The 14,256-nt window shown below is 32.5% G+C and overlaps 6 protein-coding genes across 12 annotated transcripts; 4 read left to right on the top strand and 2 right to left on the bottom strand.

Moving 5' to 3' along the window:
- The first annotated feature begins 900 nt into the window (after nt 1–900).
- On the top strand, nt 901–2,838 carry LOC128389083 (flavin-containing monooxygenase 5-like). Its single transcript, XM_053348599.1, has 3 exons — nt 901–1,255; nt 1,320–2,238; nt 2,324–2,838. Exons 1-3 carry the CDS (start codon nt 989–991, stop codon nt 2,704–2,706), a joined length of 1,569 nt encoding a protein of 522 aa, XP_053204574.1. The 5' UTR covers nt 901–988; the 3' UTR covers nt 2,707–2,838.
- Nucleotides 2,839–3,257: 419 nt separating this feature from the next.
- On the top strand, nt 3,258–4,972 carry LOC128389085 (microspherule protein 1-like). The gene has a single exon (XM_053348601.1). The coding sequence runs from the start codon at nt 3,676–3,678 to the stop codon at nt 4,852–4,854; it is 1,179 nt and encodes a 392-aa protein (XP_053204576.1). The 5' UTR covers nt 3,258–3,675; the 3' UTR covers nt 4,855–4,972.
- A 6-nt stretch (nt 4,973–4,978) lies between these two features.
- On the bottom strand, nt 4,979–6,239 carry LOC128389086 (breast cancer metastasis-suppressor 1-like protein). Its single transcript, XM_053348602.1, has 3 exons — nt 6,028–6,239; nt 5,557–5,855; nt 4,979–5,468 (listed from the first exon to the last, which is right to left on the bottom strand). Exons 1-3 carry the CDS (start codon nt 6,140–6,142, stop codon nt 5,127–5,129), a joined length of 756 nt encoding a protein of 251 aa, XP_053204577.1. The 5' UTR covers nt 6,143–6,239; the 3' UTR covers nt 4,979–5,126.
- A 79-nt stretch (nt 6,240–6,318) lies between these two features.
- Nucleotides 6,319–7,464, top strand: LOC128389087 (cyanate hydratase-like). Its single transcript, XM_053348603.1, has 3 exons — nt 6,319–6,564; nt 6,660–6,813; nt 6,880–7,464. The coding sequence occupies exons 1-3, from the start codon at nt 6,412–6,414 to the stop codon at nt 7,059–7,061; spliced, it is 489 nt and encodes a 162-aa protein (XP_053204578.1). The 5' UTR covers nt 6,319–6,411; the 3' UTR covers nt 7,062–7,464.
- Nucleotides 7,465–7,561: 97 nt separating this feature from the next.
- Nucleotides 7,562–11,798, top strand: LOC128389081 (carnitine O-palmitoyltransferase 2, mitochondrial-like). Of its 7 annotated transcripts, none has more exons than XM_053348595.1 (7): nt 7,562–7,725; nt 8,243–8,287; nt 8,720–8,736; nt 8,866–8,954; nt 9,033–9,363; nt 9,593–10,747; nt 10,831–11,798. In XM_053348595.1, the coding sequence occupies exons 4-7, from the start codon at nt 8,943–8,945 to the stop codon at nt 11,307–11,309; spliced, it is 1,977 nt and encodes a 658-aa protein (XP_053204570.1). In that variant the 5' UTR covers nt 7,562–7,725; nt 8,243–8,287; nt 8,720–8,736; nt 8,866–8,942; the 3' UTR covers nt 11,310–11,798. The 7 variants fall into 7 exon arrangements, with proteins under 7 accessions (XP_053204570.1, XP_053204567.1, XP_053204571.1 ...); XM_053348592.1 differs by having other exon boundaries at nt 8,832–8,954; XM_053348596.1 differs by lacking the exon at nt 8,720–8,736.
- A 113-nt stretch (nt 11,799–11,911) lies between these two features.
- Nucleotides 11,912–14,187, bottom strand: LOC128389082 (leucine-rich repeat-containing protein 47-like). Its single transcript, XM_053348598.1, has one exon. It carries the CDS (start codon nt 14,064–14,066, stop codon nt 12,444–12,446), a length of 1,623 nt encoding a protein of 540 aa, XP_053204573.1. The 5' UTR covers nt 14,067–14,187; the 3' UTR covers nt 11,912–12,443.
- Between the last annotated feature and the right edge of the window lie 69 nt (nt 14,188–14,256).

Raw genomic sequence — 14,256 nt, 5'->3', positions numbered from 1 at the left:
AGTTGGGATTTCCAATTGCTTTAATTATTTAATCTGAGTGATTTTAATTGCTATTAGTTAATTGTTTATTGTTAATATTTGATCAATTGAAGTTTAAATTTTGATTAGCGTATCTCATCAATGAATACTAACGATTATTGTTGAATGTTTTTTTATCAATATCAACTCTTGTAACTAATATAATTGTGATGATTTAATAGTAACTATCTAATCATCAACAATCAAGTTAGATTGATTGTAACCTTGATTTGATAATTAACACTAAGTACCCACAATGTAATTTATTGATTACTTTTAAATAATTAAAGGGTGTACCAGTTAATTTGTTTAAGAAAAACTTGAGGAATGACAATCAAATTAAGAATAATTTAAATTACAGAAATTTAATCATCTCCAACCTTGACTGATGATAATCATCAAGAGGAAAACAAAAGTATTATTAATACTTAATAATAATGATTAGTAAATTGTGAATAGCAAAAACTTAAACAGTTAAAGAAGAAATCAAATTAAATTTGATTACAAAATCATCTCGAACAACCAATTCAATTTAATAATATGAGGGAATGAAAAAACTTCAAATGTAATCAGTTGATTATCACCTTAAAGATGACCAACAATCAATTTCCATCTTAATAGTTAACAATTGGTTAAATTGTCAACAAAAATAAATTGTTTTAGTTTCAAATTAATATCCAACGATATAAGATAATCAACAATTCTCACTCTTCAACAATTAATAATCTCAATTTAATTGAAGTGTTTAGATATTTGCAGCCAACAATTTTATCTCAGAACTTAATTGTTATTAATTTACTTGAACAATTATCTTCAATTTTCCCCATTGATTAGCTGATTAACTTTTCCCCTAAAATCAATTTCAATCAAAGTTTAATCAGTAGACAATTTTTTGTGCTTTAGTATTTGTCTTGATTGTTGGAGTGACAAGTTGATTTTACTCATTAGTGATTTTTTAATTGTAATCAAAATGGTTGCAAGTAAATCAATCGCCGTAATTGGTGCCGGTGCCAGTGGATTAACAGCAATTAAACAGTGTGTTGAAAATGGATTAAGTGTAACATGTTTTGAGAAGACTGATTATTTTGGTGGATTGTGGCGATACCATGAGGACGATGTCGACGATGTGGCCTCCGTCACGAAGACAACGATAATCAACACCTCGAAAGAGCTATCGGCTTTCTCGGATTTCCCACCGCCGGACGATTTCCCAAATTTCATGCACAATCGGCTGATGGTGAGTTAATTGTTTGCATTTTAATTTATTTGCTTATTAATTGTTTTGTCCTTTTGTTATTCAGTTGAAATATTTTGAACTTTATGCTGAGAAATTTAATCTCAATGATTATATTAAATATAATCATGAAGTGGTTTCAATTTGTTTGGCAAATGATCATGAACAAACTGGTCGATGGCTGGTCAAGTATAAAGATGACCAGGGTGATCAGAAGGAAGATATTTTTGATGGTGTTATGGTTTGTACTGGTCATCATGCTACAACTTATGAACCCAAATTTCCTGGTCAAGAAAAGTTCAAAGGTAAAATAATTCATAGCCATTCATTTAAAAACGCTGAAAAATATTTGGATCAAAAAGTTGTCGTCATTGGGGTTGGTAATTCTGGCCTTGATATCGCTACTGAATTGGGACGAATCGCCTCTCAGGTTTACCTTTCAACTCGACGAGGTACTTGGGTCGTAAATAGAACCTTTATCAAAGGTCTTCCATATGATTTTTGCGTCAATTCGAGGGTCATAAATATAATCGCCGCTTTTGCCGGTCGACCCTTGAACTACATGATGGAAACTTTGGCAGAATTTTATTTCGACCATGAAGCTTATGGACTTAAACCCGCTCATCGTTTTAATGGTCAACACCCTGCAGTCCAAGATGAATTAGCTAATTCAATAATGTCCGGTAGAATTAAAGTTCGAAAAAATATCAAAACTTTCACTGAGAACGGGGTCATTTTTGAAGGTTCTGATGAAGAGGTCGAATGTGACACCGTTATAATGGCCACAGGATATAAAATTGGTTTCCCGTTTATTGATCCATCGATTGTTGATATTGTGGACAATCGAGTCGAACTGTTCAAAAATGTATTCAATCCTCGACTAAATCATCCACACACTCTGGCGTTCATTGGATTGATTCAACCACTTGGAGCAATTTTCCCGATCTCCGAAATGCAGAGTCGCTGGTTCGCTGGACTAATGACCGGTCAGTTGTCAAAATTAATGTCCTTTTATAATCTCTAGACTTTTAGAACAAAATTTTCTCATCTTTTTAATTTTCCCTCTTTCAGGTCAATGTAAATTACCATCAAAGGATAAAATGTTATCAACAATTAAAAGTGACAACGATGCTCGAGATTCACTTTTCTATCAAAGTCTTCGAAATACTATTGAAGTTCATTGGATACCTTATATGGATGAAATCGCTTCTTTTATCGGTGTTAAGCCAAATTTAACTAAATTAGCGTTTACCGATCCATCGCTTTGGTACAATTGTCTATTCAAACCTTGTGCTTCTTATCAATATCGTCTAAATGGTCCAAATTCGTGGACCGGAGCTCGACAAGCGATCATCGATCTAGACAAACGCTTATATGCACCATTGAGTTTAACCCAAAGTTCTGACAAGAACATTTTCTCTGAGAAGAACAAGAATGAAATGTTCTACAAATAACAACAGAACAAATTCGATCTTTAATTGTTATTAAAAACTTTTTGTTCTTTTTCACATCTCAGAACCTTTTGAATATATCGAAGATTAAACGAAGAGAGAAACAAAAATTTAATAAATAATTTTCAACAAAAACTCTACATAAATCAACTTTTTTTTGCGGAAACAAAATTAATTAACCTCATCTTGCTTTATTACCAATAAAGAATCAATTGGAATACAAATGCTTAACTAACAATTAAAAGTAAATTACTAAACAGACATTTGAACAATGACCAATAAGCCGATGAGAAAAATCCGAGTAGATTTAGTTGGAAAAAGAAACTTTAGATGGCGTTGAAATCGAATTCTTTTCACCTCATGACCGCACCCATTTTGTCTCTTTTTCCCCCTCAACTTTATTCCAAATAAAGAGAAGTTCCCTCCCCGAGCTCTTTCTCTCCACTCAAGAGAAAGAAAATTTACTTTGAGCGCCATCAAGTGGTAGAAAATAATTCCATGAAATAGGTTAGATTGATGTTCGGTTAGTCACTTTTATTTATAAATTCATTTGGTCAATTGGTTTAATTTGTATTTTGTTTTCTTTTTTTTTACTTCCAACAATCAGTTAATCAATTTAGTGATCGAACTTGATGTGTGTCTTGTTCTGTCACTTCGATTCTGTTTCTAGTTTGTCAATTTGTCATCTATTTTCTTTTGGTTTCTACGCCTTAATTTGTGTTTGAGTTTTGTTCTCTTTGTGGTTTGTGCTTTTGAGCATATTTGCCCTTCTAATTATTGCTTCTTTGATTCTCTCTCTCTCTCTTTCTCTTTTTTTCGTTGAATTTTATTGAATCTTATCAAAATGTGTGATGATGAAGTAGCCGCTTTAGTTGTTGATAATGGATCGGGTATGTGTAAAGCCGGTTTTGTCCCAAGGGCTGTTTTCCACGATCTGGTCGGCTACGGAAAAAATCGGCTAAAGTTTTGGAAATGGAAATGGCTAAACGAGGTTTTCCCGAACGTGATTTCACCTCAATCAATCAGTCTCCGTCTACTATTAGCGCCTCAACCACCTCAACCACCGCGGAAATGATTCATAAACCACCAGTTAATAAAAGACGCCGTCACCGTCAAGCTCATAATATTGCGATTAAAGATATTGGTCGATGGAAAGCTCAAGATGATCTTGCTCTTATGTTAGGAGTACAACAAACAAATAATCTGGAAGATGTTTATCGTGGTGTCAAATTCTCATGTAAATTTACTCTGAAAGAGATTGAAAATCGTTGGTATGCTATCCTTTATGATCCAACCATTGCCAAGATTAGTGTCTCTGCGATACGTCAATTACATTCTGATGTTGTCGCTTTAATTCATAAGAAAACCATTTTTAGTCAACAAGAGGAAGATATCATCAGACAAATACCATCCACATCTTTACCCACAGTTGAAATGTTCGATGAGATGCTTTCCAAAAATACCCATGTTTTCCTTCCTTATCGTACTGGTAAATGTCTATTCAATCATTGGACTCTTCTTAAACATCATCACCTTTTACCTGATCAATCAATTCAATATTTTTCTCGTCATCAAGATTTAATGAATTTTTCCGATGGTGAAGATTCAATTGAAAAAGATGTTGAAGCTTCACTTGTTCTTCCATGTAAACAAGATGATCTCCTTCATTCGGAACATATTCTCTCTGATCGTAAAAATAAACGTGAAATTAGACGATTAGAGAATGAAATACCTCGATGGCAAGTATTAGTCGATAGTATAACTGGTGTGGCTCCATCCGATTTTGATAATCACACATTAGCCGTTTTAAGAGGACGTTTAGTTCGGTATTTAATGAGATCTCGAGAGATAACATTGGGAAGATGTACAAAAGACAGTGAAGTTGATGTTAACCTTTCGCTCGAAGGTCCAGCAGCTAAAATCTCACGTAAACAAGGATTAATTAAATTACAACCTAACGGGGATTTTATGCTCGCCAATACGGGTAAAAGGCCAATCTATGTTGATTCAAAGCCCATCGTTGGATCTCTTAATTGTGCAAAATTGTTCAATAATTCGGTTGTGGAAATTGCCGGATTACGATTTGTATTCTTAATTAATCAAGACCTGATTGCTGCAGTTCGAACTGAAGCTCTTAAAAATCAAATATAAATAATGTACATTGTAAATATTCAATAACAAGTTAATTAATCACGAAGGAGAAAGGAACACAAATACATACACAACTTGATCAAGTTGTAATTAAAACCTTCTTTAAATGAAAAACAAAGATCAATTTTGCTTTTTTTTCACTTTTGTGTGTAATTAACATGATCGTTTTATACCACAAATATTTAATTTAAAATAATACATGTAAATAGTTGTTTGTGATACTTTTGCTTGTTATGATGGGGAAAAAATTGAAAATGAGAAGAGAAAACTTTTCAACAGGTATTGTAAAAGCTTAAATTGTTGGTTGACCTACACGCTTTTCTTATTAATGTCCAATCTTCCAAAATTTGACTATCCTTTAACATGTAGACTATGTAAGGACCTGAAACAGGTACTGGTCTCCTTCTGCGGTCAAGTAGGTGTAATTGATCTCGACTTGGTCCAACTTCGTAATAAGATGTGCTTCCATTGGCACCAATTCGACGCTTCTTTTTTGGGTTATCAATAGAATCGCCCCAAAGTTCACTGTCAACGGAATTGCGGTCTTCTTCTAATCGGCGAATTCTTTCCTCTAAATCTTGACGGATCTGATCACGGAGTAAATTTTTCTCACTCTGAATTTAGAGAGTAAACAGGAAAAAGGGTTAATAAAGTTTTAAGTATAAAAAACAAACGGTCAATTGAGATAAAGGGTAAACTCACCTGGAAATTTTGTTCACAAGCCAATTTTTCAGCTTCAAATTGACACTTTATGTTTCTTTCTCTAAATTTTCTGAGTATTCCTGCCACTTTAACTCTAACTTCAAGTTGATGATGTAGTTCATCTACAGGACCTAAATATTCTTGAGCAATACCCGCTTTAATTTCCTCAAGCTTTTTATCAACTTGAGTTATCCTTTCCATGTACAATTGTTCTTTAAGAGCAACAAATTGTCTCTCCAGGTCCATCATTTCATTGATATGTTCACCTTTAAGTCGATCACATTCTTCCTCATCCAAATCTAACCCACAACCAAAGCGTAAACCAACCAAATAGAAAAGTAAAGAAGAAATAAAATTAAAAATTAAAAAAGACCAATGTTATAAAAGAAAATCAATTAATTATTTTAAAATGAAAAGAAAAAAACAATAAATCAGAACAGAGTAGAAAATGAATGAAAACAAAAAGCTTACCTGATGTATCTTCATTGTCATAATCAGATCCAGCATATTCCGAATCAGTTTCATCATTACTATAATTGGCACCCTTAAATGAATTGGGACTACCTTCAACCTCCATTCTAACCATAATTAAAATTAACTAATTAGTGGCACCATTAAAAGAAACACAATTAAGAGACAAGAAAAAAAATTCAATGAGAGACAAACACAACATATGAAACTCTAATTCCCAGATTGACACTTTGCTCTGATTGGTCGGAGTTTCTTCGATTGCGCATGCGCAAAGCTTAAAATTCTCTTTTCAGCTTTTCAAATATTGAAACCTTTTTAAATTCTTAATTGTTTTCTTATCTGTTTTGACTAATTAACTTTGTGCTTGTTTTTAATTAATTCAAAATGAGAATTACCTACAAATTGTTAGAGAAAATTTCTTCTTCTATTAGTGTTAATTGCGGTGATGTTCAAATTTTCACCAATCATTTGTTGAAAGCTAAAAATTGTAAAGGATTAACTTATCAACAAATGGCTACACAATTAGGAGTTAATAAGGTTGGTTGATTTTATTGTTTCTTTGTTGAGAATTAAATTGATTAAATTGTAATAATTTGGTTGTTCTATCTAAATAATATTATTTATGTACTCAGGTTTGGTTAACTTCAATTTTACATGGACAAAATTGTTGTGATATTAAATTAGCTGGTAAAATTTGTCACCTACTTGATTTACCTGCTGATTTGGCTATTCAATTAACGACAATTCCTATTAGAGGAAATCAATTCATTGAAAATGATCCTCTAGGTAAATTAATTTTGATGTGATGTTTCTTTATTTATTATGATTTAATTGTTTTTTTTCTTTTGTTAGTTTACCGTTTTAATGAGTTGGTTAAAGTATATGGATCTAGTTTACGAAGTATAATTCATGAAGAGTTTGGTGATGGGATCATGAGTGCAATTGATTGTAAATTAAATGTCTCAAAGACTAAAGAATCCAGGATCTTGGTAACAATAGACGGCAAATATTTACCTTATTATAAAGGATCATAAGGTGCTGCAATTAACTGGATTGGTCAACAAAGTTGAGGACGAAAGTTCATAACTAATTCAGACCTATCCGAATCATTTTAATTCTCAGCCTAATGGAATCAAATTCGAGTCCAGTTTACATTGAGTCCATAGGAATACAATTTGACGCCAAAAAAAACATCTATAACTGATTATTGATCACTTAACTAATTAATTGGCTTTCGATTGCAATCTAACTGATTAATTGTCATTATAATCTTAGCAACTTATCAGTCAATTGGTAATTTTTATCAACATTGTTGTTTACAGATTACAAGAAATTATATTTCGCAACTTCTCAACAATCAACGGAAATGATGTCACAATCGCTCCTCATTGTAAAAGTTGATTCAATTACAATAAAGACTTTACAATTTAAAGATGAGTTATTTATGTAACTAAAATACATTTCATAACAGTAATCATAAGTTACGTCAATCATTTTGAATTAGTTTCACTCTAACTCTCACATCATAATAGTTAATTTTTCCTTGATTGTGACAAAATCACCAACGATAATCCAATTTAATCCATAAAAAAAACCTTCGGTAGGTACAAATATGTTTACTTCTCGCTCCTCTAAGTCCAACCATTGATCTCACCTGAATCCAGATTAACAATCAACAGCAGTTGAAAAACAACCAAGGTAATTATTGATTAATGATTTTTATGGTCACACTTTTTTTAACTAAATATTGACCAGTAACACAATACAAATAGCTGATGATAATAACCATAATTGAGAAGAAAAAAAAAAGACAAGGAGAAGATGAAAAAAAAAATGGACACCGTTAATCAATTGGAACACAAAAGTAAACAAACAAATAGAAAAAAGGAAAATGATAATTTCCAATAAAAGTCATTCGAAGGTCACAATCAGATTAGAATTTAAATTAACCTTTACCTCCGAATGACGCTAAAAATTTGCGAAAATTTAATTATCAGGTCATATGAAAACAATTCCTGTTCTTGTTTAAAGAACCAGAATGTTGATAATGTTCAACTTTTTCTCTTTTTTCTTCTCTGTCGCATTTTCTGTCTTCTTTTTTCTTCTCTTCTTCTTGTTTAGAAACTTTTTTCTTTTAGCTTTTGGTTTGTTTTCTTCTTCACGTTTGTTTGTCTCTCTGCTATTTTGTTTCTCTTGGTGATTAATTCTAATTTAGTTGATATTTTCCATCGATTATTGTGATGATCGGAGCAGCTTAATGGTAACAATTGAATTCAATTTAATATCTAATCCCTTGTTAATTAATCTCGTAACAAAATCAATCCGTTTTCTTTATCTCCATCTCCATTTTCCCCTTGTGTTTGTATCTTTCCAAATCAAACCTCTTTCTTTTCTCTTTCTGTTTTTCTCTTACTTTCTCCATCTCTTTCTATTAACTATTAATTTTCCCTAATTAATCAACTTTATCATGTTTATTAACAAAACCAATCACCCAACAGTTAATAACTACACTGTTGATTACATTTCTCATATGGTTTAACTGTATATACCAACACCTTTGTGGTAAAATTATATCTTCATAATTTACTCTCCCTCTCTCTCTCTCTCTTCTCTCTTCTCTCTCACTATTGTTACTATGTGTTGATTATTACCTTTCATCATATATTTACCATATATTTTGGTTAATATTCAGTATATTTCTCTCTACAGGTAAGTATTTCATTGAGTAAAACAAAAACTAAAATCCATTTTCTATTATAACGACCGTAATAGTTATCTCATTTTTTTCCCTTCTCTTTTTGAAGATAACTGTGTTCTCTTTTCTTTTGTTTATCCAAGATACAAACAACATTTTTATCACTTTTGTTTACGGTTTTGGAAGTTAATTAGCTGTTAATTTACTTGGAAAAAGAACTATGGCTCTTCGGGTATGTTATTATCAATGTTCTCCTTGTTTTTTGCTTCTATTACTATTGATTTCTTTCAATATTTTTCCTTTACTTTAGGTTAATTTTACCAAAGGTTGGCCTTTAACCAGAAATTTATCTCGTTCGTTGAAAACTTGGTCCTCTGCAAGCATTGCTGATTACAATTATTTGATGAAAAGTGATCTACCCACTGATCACTATCAAACGAGTTTACCGCAATTACCCATTCCCAGGTTAGAAGACTCTTGTCATCGTTATTTAAACGCAGTGAAACCATTAATTGCTGATGATGACCAGTTTACCAAAACGGTGGACATTGTTGGTAGCTTTAAAATTGGTATTGGTCAGCAATTACAGAATCATCTTTGTGAAAAGAATCGAGCTCTTCGTCATACAAGTTACATTGCTGGTAATCAAAATTGATAGTTTACTATCGATTATATATTTATTATATAATACATACCATTACTATTACCACAGAAAAGAAAAAAATATTATTTTTCTTTCCTTGAAAGTAGTCATGTTTTTCAATCATTTAAATTATGATGTTAAACATGATGAAACTTGTACCATGATCTTTATTAGAAGGCTCGTTTTCCTTGTTTCTACTTTGCTTTTCTGTTTTTCTGCCTAACCAGATGATTGGATGGACTCATATTTATCATCAAGATGTCCACTCCCTCTAAACTACAATCCTTTCCTCATTCTTCAAAATGATCCGGAAATTGAATACAATCAACCTTGTATCAAAGCAGCCAACTATTTAATCAGTTGTCTTCGTTATAGACGATCGTTACTCGATAACGTTCTGGAGCCTGATATAACCATCTCAAAATCAAAAAATGTTGACTCTAAATCGACCACAATTGCTTATGATATGAGCCAACACCAAAATCTATTTGGTTCAACTCGAATTCCTGCTCTGAATTTTGATTTCTTGCAAACATATCCCGACTCTAAGCATATTATTGTCATGAAGCGTGGACATTTTTATTGTTTCAATGTGCTTGACGATAGTGGTAATTTAAAAACACCTAATTATATTTACTCTTGTCTCAAACACATTTGGGATAAACCAGATGAATCAAAAACAGATCATCATCTTTCATGGTTAACCTGTTTACCTCGTGATGATTGGGCTCGTGCAAGGACACATTTACTTGAGAATCCAAGTAACGTTGCCCACTTTGCCCTCATCGATTCAGCTTTGACATTTATTTGCTTCGATATTGATGTTGATTTTGACGATATCACCGATCCGATCAGGCAACGTGAACTTTATGCACTCAATGCTTTACATGGGATCCCGTTTTCAGATCGATTCTCAGATTTACAACAGTTTACATTGAATCGTTGGTTTGACAAATCATTTTCAACAATATTCACTAAAAATGGGACCACTGCAATTAACTTTGAACACAGTTGGGTTGATGGTGTTACCATGAGCCGTTTCTATGATAGAGTTTATGCCGATTTCACTAAGAATCGTTTCGTCAGTTCTAGTGAAAATTTCGATCGTAAAGTTTTTGGAGATGTTAAGGAAATCTCATTTGTTCTCGACGAGGGATTCAAGTCACACATCGAATTAGCTAAAAAAACTCATAAAAGAGAAACAAGTAATCTGGAACTAAATTACATCCACGAAAACAATTTAAATCGGGCTTATCTTAAGTCAATGAAGCTAAGCCCTGATTCAATGTTTCATTTAGCATTTCAAATGGCCTTCTTCAAAATCTCATCAGGAAAAACTCCAGCCACCTATGAATCTTGTTCAACATCACATTTCAAACATGGTGGGTATTATTTAAATAACATGGATAAATCTATTAATAAATCTCTAATTTCTTTGTATTAAACTAATTTATCCTCTTTTCAGGTCGAACGGAAACAATTAGAGCTGCCACATTATCTACGCAAAAAGCTTGCAAAATGTTTCATATTTCTCGAAGCAATTACTCCAATGCTGAATTAAGATCGATAATCAATGAATCATCGGCAACTCATTCGAAACTTGTCAAGGAAGCTTCAATTGGACAAGGATTCGACAGACATTGGTTCGCTTTGAAAAATATTGCAGAAAAACAAGGAATGAAAGACGTTTCTCTCTTCAAGGATCAATCGTATCAAGATGCTAATCATTTTACCCTTTCAACTTCCCTGTTGTATGCTGGTAATCTAATCGGCGGTGGTTATGGACCCGCTGTTTCCGATGGTTTTGGTTTAGCTTATGGTTTTGTTGGAAATGATATGGGTGTTTATTGTACTAATTGGAAAGATAATCGAAATGGAAATGAATTTTCTCAAGCTGTCAAAGAATCTATGAAAGATATTCATTCCATTCTTGAATCAACCTAAATGGAGCAAATTGTTATTAATTGTCAACCTAATTTCCATTAGACAAACAAGCATAAGAAAGCTACCCGGTGACAAAACCCATTTCTTTGTTGTAAAAGCCTTAATTTTCCCTAAGCTTTTCCTATCATCATCATCATCATCATCGTCGTCATCATCTTCATTTAATTAATATCATTTATAAAAGTAATTATCATAACACTGTTAAAATCTTAAACTAAATCAACTGCTAGTGTTGCTACACAAGGTTACGTTTGATGATTAACTTTTCCTTTGCTTGAAGCAAACTTTGTTAATCACCTTAAATTGTTTAATCATCATTATAATGATTAACTCCTGATTAATCATTTATCTTGTGATTTTCAAAAATCATGATTATTGTTTAGAAACAAAGAAAACTCAAAAACAATTTTGTAAAATCGTTCAAGAAATTTATAAACAATATTTTGTTCACTTATCAAATCAAATCAATTAAATCAAATGCACAACTAATTTTTCAAATATTCACGAGATTTTAATCAATCAACTTGAATCAACACATTCAACCAAAATCAATTTAAATTCTTTAAATTTTCACAACTAACCTAAAATTAACTAAATCGAACTCGTGATTTAAACAATAGCCAATTTGACTCTTTATTAACTGTTAATACGAATTACAAATTAGATTGAAAATTAATGTCACTTTAATTGATAATTTAACAATTAACTTCGCGAGTCTCAGTTATTTAAATTATTCTCATTTCTGTGAAAAAAAAGAGGAAAAGCTTTTACAGCAAAGTCTTACAAGAACAATTAATTAATCATCAAACTAATTGTGACAAAAATATTTTTCTTTTCTCACTTGGAGAGTTTTAGTTTTATTGTCGATCGAGGCGTAGAAATGTTAATTGTTAATCGACAATAAAACTAAATTCTGACAATTTAAAAAAGAAAATCCATCCAAATTGTTATATTTCCGAGCATTTAAATTAAATTGTTTTCAATTTCTTTTGATTGTTGATAAACGGCAATTAAAGGTTTTCAATTTCGGGCTGAGAACTGTTTTTGTTTGTGTTGTAATATATCAACACGGTCAACGGAGGGAAGGGCTCAATGTTTGGGTGTTTATGTAATTGTGACTTTAGATTTAAATTTCTAGTCTCGGGTTAATTTAATATCATCGAAAATTAAATCAACTTTAGACGGATAGACAACGTATAATTTTCCTTCGGGATCAACAACTTTAACGGGCTCTAATTGTAGAGTATTGGGAAGGGGAGCATCATTCTTGTCTTTGCAATCGGCCCCAAGGCCAAGTTTGAGCATCCCGTGGATTAATGAGTCCATCACTTTCTTACAAGTCGGTTGACTTTCACCAGTAACTTCGAGGAAAAGGTCTTTGGTTTCTTCAGAGATTTTCGTATTTTCTGAATTGGTTATCGGTGGGAAAGAAATGACCGTCGCTGCAGAATCGGTTAAACAAGGGAATCGTGATTTACCCTTTAGCAGCAATAAATACTTGTGAATACCCGAATAGGCATTGCGTTTCTTTTCCTTTCGATAATTTTCGGCCTCGTCATTTAAATTCTTATACAATTCACCGGCAGACATTTCGTGACGACCAAGAGCATGAATACGAATTTTAGACGGAGGCCTTAAATCGAAAACAATATTTCCCGTAATTTTGGCAAGATCATGAGAAGCAATTGTCGCGTTTTTCCTTTTACCACAAAGTAAACCATCGTGAAGATCAGATTGTAGAGAGAGAAATTTTTTCACCATCCCGTCACGGGTGAGATCAACATTTCGAACGATACAACAAACAATTTTACGAGTTTCCAAAATAATTGGTGTCGCTGTGACCAATCGAAATTCATTTGGAGCAACATTCAATATCTTTATTGTATCCATTGAGGCTTCTTTATCCTCCAAAGATGAACGGGATGATGATCGGCGGCGACGACGAGCCTCTCTTACTCTGGCCTTGGCATCGGCAAATGTTTCCTTCAACGTTGTATCGTTGCCCTTTGGAGCACCACCTTTGATACAATGACCTCGAATATAATCAATTATCTGCTTCATTTTACCTTGATCGACCAACTTGAGAAGCTTTCGATCGGTTAACTTGTTACCCTTTAAATGGATCTCTTTCAGCCTATTACAATCACCCAATTCACCAGGAACATCATTGATCGCATTTTCTGTTAGATCAAGTACTTTAAGAGCAGATAATTTACCAATTGTTTGGGGAATATATTGAATAGAATTATTTTTAGCATGAATCTCGGCTAGATGGTGTTTAAGATTCTCATCACAAATGCTCTCAGGAAATTGTTCCATTGAATTAAATTCTACCTTGACAATAGTAAGATTGGTCAAATTTTTCAAACTCTCAGGCAGGGTTGTTAATTTGTTCACATTGGCGACCAGGGATTGAAGTTCCAATAGATTACCAATCTCATCGGGAATCTTTTCCAAACAATTATTGGAAACATCGATAAATTTAAGTTTATTGAGACGACCAATATCAGGTGGAAGGTGAGACAATTTATTATTTCTTAGAATAAGATTAGTCAGGTTAGCCAAATTCGCCACTTTATCAGGGAAACAAGTTAATGGTGTTCCACTAATTTCAAGAAAATTTAAACTTCTCAATTTAAATATTATCTCATTCAAACCATTTTCCTCTTCAATATGTTTACAGGCAGGAGCATCTTTGAAAACCAATTCCCGGGGCTTTGATTCAATCAATTGTTTCCAATCATAGGATTGAGACATGTTCACAGTAATTTGTCACGTTTTATTAATTGCAATTAAGGAGACACAAACAAAATTAATTCACATTAACTAATAGAAAACCAAAAAAATAATAAACTAAATTTAAACAAAAAAATGAGAAAAAAACAAAACCGAAAAGAGAAACAGTTACTCTGCCATCTGGTGTTCTTACATAATGTTAATCATTTGC

This window comes from Panonychus citri, unplaced genomic scaffold (genome assembly GCF_014898815.1).
Source record: "Panonychus citri isolate SS breed McGregor unplaced genomic scaffold, ASM1489881v1 Contig00104, whole genome shotgun sequence".
Classification (NCBI taxonomy): Eukaryota; Metazoa; Arthropoda; class Arachnida; order Trombidiformes; family Tetranychidae; genus Panonychus; species Panonychus citri.
Note: the sequence above shows the minus strand (reverse complement) of the source record. Positions and strands in the feature narration are given on the sequence as shown.

What these genes read in the sequence shown, in the direction of transcription:
- LOC128389082 (XM_053348598.1), bottom strand. Translation starts at nt 14,066, where the DNA reads ATGTCTCAATCCTATGATTGGAAACAATTGATTGAATCAAAGCCCCGG.
- LOC128389081 (XM_053348596.1), top strand. An exon ending in TCATACAAGTTACATTGCTG is followed by an intron (nt 9,364 to 9,592) that starts GTAATCAAAATT and finishes CTGCCTAACCAG; the next exon opens with ATGATTGGATGGACTCATAT. An exon ending in AACATCACATTTCAAACATG is followed by an intron (nt 10,748 to 10,830) that starts GTGGGTATTATT and finishes TCCTCTTTTCAG; the next exon opens with GTCGAACGGAAACAATTAGA.
- LOC128389085 (XM_053348601.1), top strand. Translation starts at nt 3,676, where the DNA reads ATGGAAATGGCTAAACGAGGTTTTCCCGAACGTGATTTCACCTCAATC.
- LOC128389086 (XM_053348602.1), bottom strand. Translation starts at nt 6,142, where the DNA reads ATGGTTAGAATGGAGGTTGAAGGTAGTCCCAATTCATTTAAGGGTGCC. An exon ending in TGACAATGAAGATACATCAG is followed by an intron (nt 5,856 to 6,027) that starts GTAAGCTTTTTG and finishes GTTGTGGGTTAG; the next exon opens with ATTTGGATGAGGAAGAATGT. An exon ending in CTTGTGAACAAAATTTCCAG is followed by an intron (nt 5,469 to 5,556) that starts GTGAGTTTACCC and finishes CTCTAAATTCAG; the next exon opens with AGTGAGAAAAATTTACTCCG.
- LOC128389083 (XM_053348599.1), top strand. Translation starts at nt 989, where the DNA reads ATGGTTGCAAGTAAATCAATCGCCGTAATTGGTGCCGGTGCCAGTGGA. An exon ending in TCATGCACAATCGGCTGATG is followed by an intron (nt 1,256 to 1,319) that starts GTGAGTTAATTG and finishes TTTGTTATTCAG; the next exon opens with TTGAAATATTTTGAACTTTA. An exon ending in GTTCGCTGGACTAATGACCG is followed by an intron (nt 2,239 to 2,323) that starts GTCAGTTGTCAA and finishes TCCCTCTTTCAG; the next exon opens with GTCAATGTAAATTACCATCA.
- LOC128389087 (XM_053348603.1), top strand. Translation starts at nt 6,412, where the DNA reads ATGAGAATTACCTACAAATTGTTAGAGAAAATTTCTTCTTCTATTAGT. An exon ending in CACAATTAGGAGTTAATAAG is followed by an intron (nt 6,565 to 6,659) that starts GTTGGTTGATTT and finishes TTATGTACTCAG; the next exon opens with GTTTGGTTAACTTCAATTTT. An exon ending in CATTGAAAATGATCCTCTAG is followed by an intron (nt 6,814 to 6,879) that starts GTAAATTAATTT and finishes TTCTTTTGTTAG; the next exon opens with TTTACCGTTTTAATGAGTTG.